General features: G+C 43.9%; 1 protein-coding gene across 1 annotated transcript in view; it reads left to right on the forward strand.

Moving 5' to 3' along the window:
* Window positions 1-3,889, forward strand: part of LOC104510053 (vacuolar protein sorting-associated protein 13D-like) — a gene marked incomplete at its 3' end in the record, with an annotated part of 79,040 nt that overhangs the window by 49,385 nt on the left and 25,766 nt on the right. The window contains 6 exon segments of the mRNA XM_010152186.1: window positions 1-111; window positions 235-358; window positions 1,181-1,416; window positions 1,853-1,961; window positions 2,824-2,984; window positions 3,339-3,447. The exon segment at window positions 1-111 is cut by the window's left edge and continues 29 nt beyond it. Coding sequence (XP_010150488.1) covers window positions 1-111; window positions 235-358; window positions 1,181-1,416; window positions 1,853-1,961; window positions 2,824-2,984; window positions 3,339-3,447 — 850 coding nt within the window.

A 3,889-nucleotide genomic window follows, 5' to 3' on the forward strand; every position in this document is an offset into this window, starting at 1 on the left:
ACGCAACGATTATGACCAACTGTTGTGTGTGAGACTAATGGATGTCCCAAACTGCATTTGGTCCGGGGGTTTTGAGGTCAACAAAAATAACTCCTTCCATATAAATATGAGGTACCTGTTCTGTATAAATCTGGCGTAGCATACTGCTGGTTTTTGGTAGAAGCAGCTGTTTAACGCTTAGTCTGCGGGTAACGCAGATCAGAAGCCTAGCTCTCACGCTTTGTTCTTGTTCAGGGACACCCTGGGAAAATGTTACTTCTTAAGAGTAGAAATTACTCTTCAGGGAGCCACATACCGCATTGCGTTCAGCGACACGGATCAGTTACCGCCACCGTTCCGCATAGACAATTTTTCCAAGGTAAAAGAGCAAAAAAATCTCGGGTTTTTTATTTTATAGGGAGAAAAAGCAACACAGGAGTTCTTTTATGTTTGTTTTAAGAGGGAGGTGACTAGCTTGGGTAATGAAATAAAATGAAAGCGTGTGTGGCAAGAGGTACTTTTATGTAATAATTGTGATTTTCTGAAGTTCTAGTACAGTTGGTACTGCTTGACTACTTCATCGTGTTCTAACAGCGCTAACGTTGTGGCTCTCGTGAGTGCCTTACAAGTCCTAACAAGAACGAGCTCTATCACTGGTGGGAAAATCGTTCTAGGGTGGTAGTTTGAGATCTGGTTTGTGTTATTTTCGGCACTTGGATAACCTGTAGAAAGACTTTGGGCTGCTGCTGCCACTTCCTCTCTCTCAGTCTTTGGGCTGCCGTGTCCGTGATTACAAAAACCAGAGGATTTACTTTCCAGTGAGTTACCGACTGCCCTGTGATCAGAGCAGGAGACAGAGCTCTTCCTAGTCACTGGTTGTCGTTCTGGATTTTGGTGCTGGACTGTTACATAAAACTGGGCAAGCCTCCTGATTTTGATAAGGAGGATTTGAGATGCTACCGTGGGTCTAGGGGCACAGTCCAGGATGAAAATAAAAGCAAAGATGAGATTTCTCAACCCTTTGAGACTGTAATTGAGGCTGGAATGGAAGAAGATGCTGAGGAAACCATGGGGGTGGGGGGAAGAAGTGAGCTGAACATGTTTCAGCGATCAGCTGCTGAAAAATAAACAATGACAGCAAAAAGTCTGTCTGATCACCGAGGTCTGTGTCAAACTAAACCCTCTTTCATAACTGTCACAGGTCCCAATTGTCTTTAATCAGCATGGTGTTGTCGAGCCGAGGCTGTCCACTGAAGTGAAGCCCATGACCTCTCTGGATTATGCATGGGATGAACCTATCCTGCCACCTTTTGTTATGCTGACAGTTAAAGGGGCAGGCTCCTCAGAAATCGTCTGTAGCATGAATGACTTCCAGGATAGCAAGCAGCTTTACTACGAGAACTTCATTTATATTGCCGCTACGTATACGTTCTCAGGGTAATTATCTATTAGATGAAAATATTTTGAGTGCACTTTTGTCTTTACATTCATGCTCTCGGAATGGCTGCCGTTTGAAAGTTTTTCACATGTGGCACTGGTTGGTATGTGATGGAGGACGGCTATGGGGCACATGCTTTGTTGCTTTCCTCAGCGTCAGGTAGAAAATGTTCTTTGGAATTCATCTGATTTGCCTGTGAAGGTCCCAGTCGCAGTGAGAAATCAAAGCCCCTTTCAGTGATGTGCTCAAATTGACAGCTGACGCTGGTAATTCCAGAAATAACAAGCGGGAAGAACACCCCAGTATGAATTTTTGACTGATTGGCTCTATTGGAAGCGTAAGCTTCCTCGATTGGGTTTTGGTGCAGATCTGCCTCAACTGACAGAGGAAGCGGCTCCTCTGAATAAACGTGATGATGTTTTCTTGGTGTTCTAGTTTACAGGAGCCAAGTGTAAGACCAGTCGCTTCAAACAAGGATGCTGCATACGGAGAGCTTGTCCTTGATGTTTCCCCAAAGACTCAACGAGTTGTACTGAAAAAGAAGGTACCAAGACACACGTGGTTTTATGAAAATGCTGTTGCTCTGTGCTGAAGTAAAGTCCTGTGCTGGGAGAAGGAAAAAATAAAAACATTGTCATGGTAACTTTTAAAGGGTGGAGACAGACTCCACTGAAAGCGACAGGGTATTGCAGTTCAGGTTGCTGGAATTACAGCAGTGCCGTGTAAGACTTTTAGGGGGAGTAAAGGTGACAGAAAGGGGGATTGGAATAAAAGTAGTAAGGAACGCTGTAAGTTCCTCTAAAATAACTGGTTGTGGTAATTGCATGCTGGAGGTGCTAAGAAGTTACGAGGTAGAGCGTGCTTCCGTTTTGGTTGCATTGTGAGCTGAGTCTTAATTTCTGGAGCTCTTAAGAAATAGAAAGTGTATTCAAATGTTGCTGAGATTAAGAATATCTTGTAAATACAGCTCTGTGTCTAACAGTGCTAATGTAGGATGCATACCCATTGAACATCAGAGTTGAAGTTTTGATACACACTAGTTCCTAATTCTAATTCAGGGCTCTGAAGTTATACAAGCCATTCCAAGAATTATAATTTAAAGCACCTGATAGCAAAACAGAATAGAAATATTTTCTCTGTGTGGCTGAGTTTATTTAAATTAGATATCAGGAAGAAGTTCTTCACAGAGAGGGTGGGGAGGCACTGGGACAGGTTGCCCAGAGAAGCTGTGGATGCCCCATCCCTGGATGTCTTCAAGGCCAGGCTGGATGAGGCTTGGAGGAACCTGGTCTAGTGGAAGGTGTCCCTGCCCATGGCAGGGGGGTTGGAACTGGATGATCTTTAGTGTCCTTACAACCCAAACCATTCTATGATTCTATGATAAATGTTGAATTTTTATGCAACAGGAGCCAGGGAAACGATCCCAGCTTTGGAGAGTGTTGGGCACAGGAATGCTTTGCCATGAAGGTTCTTCAGTTCCTCATAACCCCCATAAACCTTCTCCTCGGTCTCTGGACTCCTGTATGATTTTGGATATTGCGGGTCTGGCAGCTGTCACAGATAACAGGTATTGCAAATGCGTTTCTTAGGAAACGGGTGTAGATCCTAACCATGGCTTGGAAAACGAGGTTAGCATGGTATTCTCTGAGTAAGGAAAGAAATGATTTTGAAGGCATGTGGAGAGCTAGATTTTATCTGTCTACGTGAGCGGACCTCACAATCACTTTAGTGACTTGGAAGTCTCTTTAAAAACGTGGCCAGTGTATTTTCAGCAGCAGATTGTTAAAAGAGCACTTTAGAAGTGAGATTAGGGAAATGGGCTTAAACAAAATGAGAGTAAGTGTTTCCCAGCAACACATCTCAAGAATAGAACTGGCATGTTGTAACCCACTAAGTACTGGGTGGCCTGCTTTCATTGCAGGTACGAGCCCCTGATGTTGCGGAAGCCTGACCGACGGCGCAGTACTACCCAAACGTGGAGTTTCCGTGATGGAAAGTTGACCTGTGGTATTCATGGCCTGGTTGTCCAGGTCAGTACTGACCGTATGTTGAACTTGTGACTGTTGCTGTTACAGATGACAGTGTCATTTGAGTACTGAAGTGAAGTCGAAGCTTTCAGGCCAAAGTTCTGAACAGAGGGGAAACCAGAGTTGTGCAAACAGCTTTCACTGTTGATTTGAAGATAAACAGTTAGGAAACTGATAGTACATCTTTGTTGAAAATGAACAGTACAGTGGTAAATAGCGCCCTGATACTCTCACAGATACCACAGGGGAAGAAGCTGCAGATTGTGGCAGTTGGTGTCGTGGCTGAAACCTGATTCGTGTATAAGCAAGCTCCACCCAGAATTGGGGTTCTCACATTTTAGTAATAAGAGTTTCAAAAGAGTTTGAACAGTTTGCTCTTTCTTTATGTTCCAGGAAACTCTGACTTGCAGACAGCTAGTACCTGTGAACTATTTGATAATTCTTC

The sequence above is a fragment of the Eurypyga helias genome, unplaced genomic scaffold, assembly GCF_000690775.1.
Source record: "Eurypyga helias isolate BGI_N326 unplaced genomic scaffold, ASM69077v1 scaffold6165, whole genome shotgun sequence".
NCBI lineage: Eukaryota > Metazoa > Chordata > Aves > Eurypygiformes > Eurypygidae > Eurypyga > Eurypyga helias.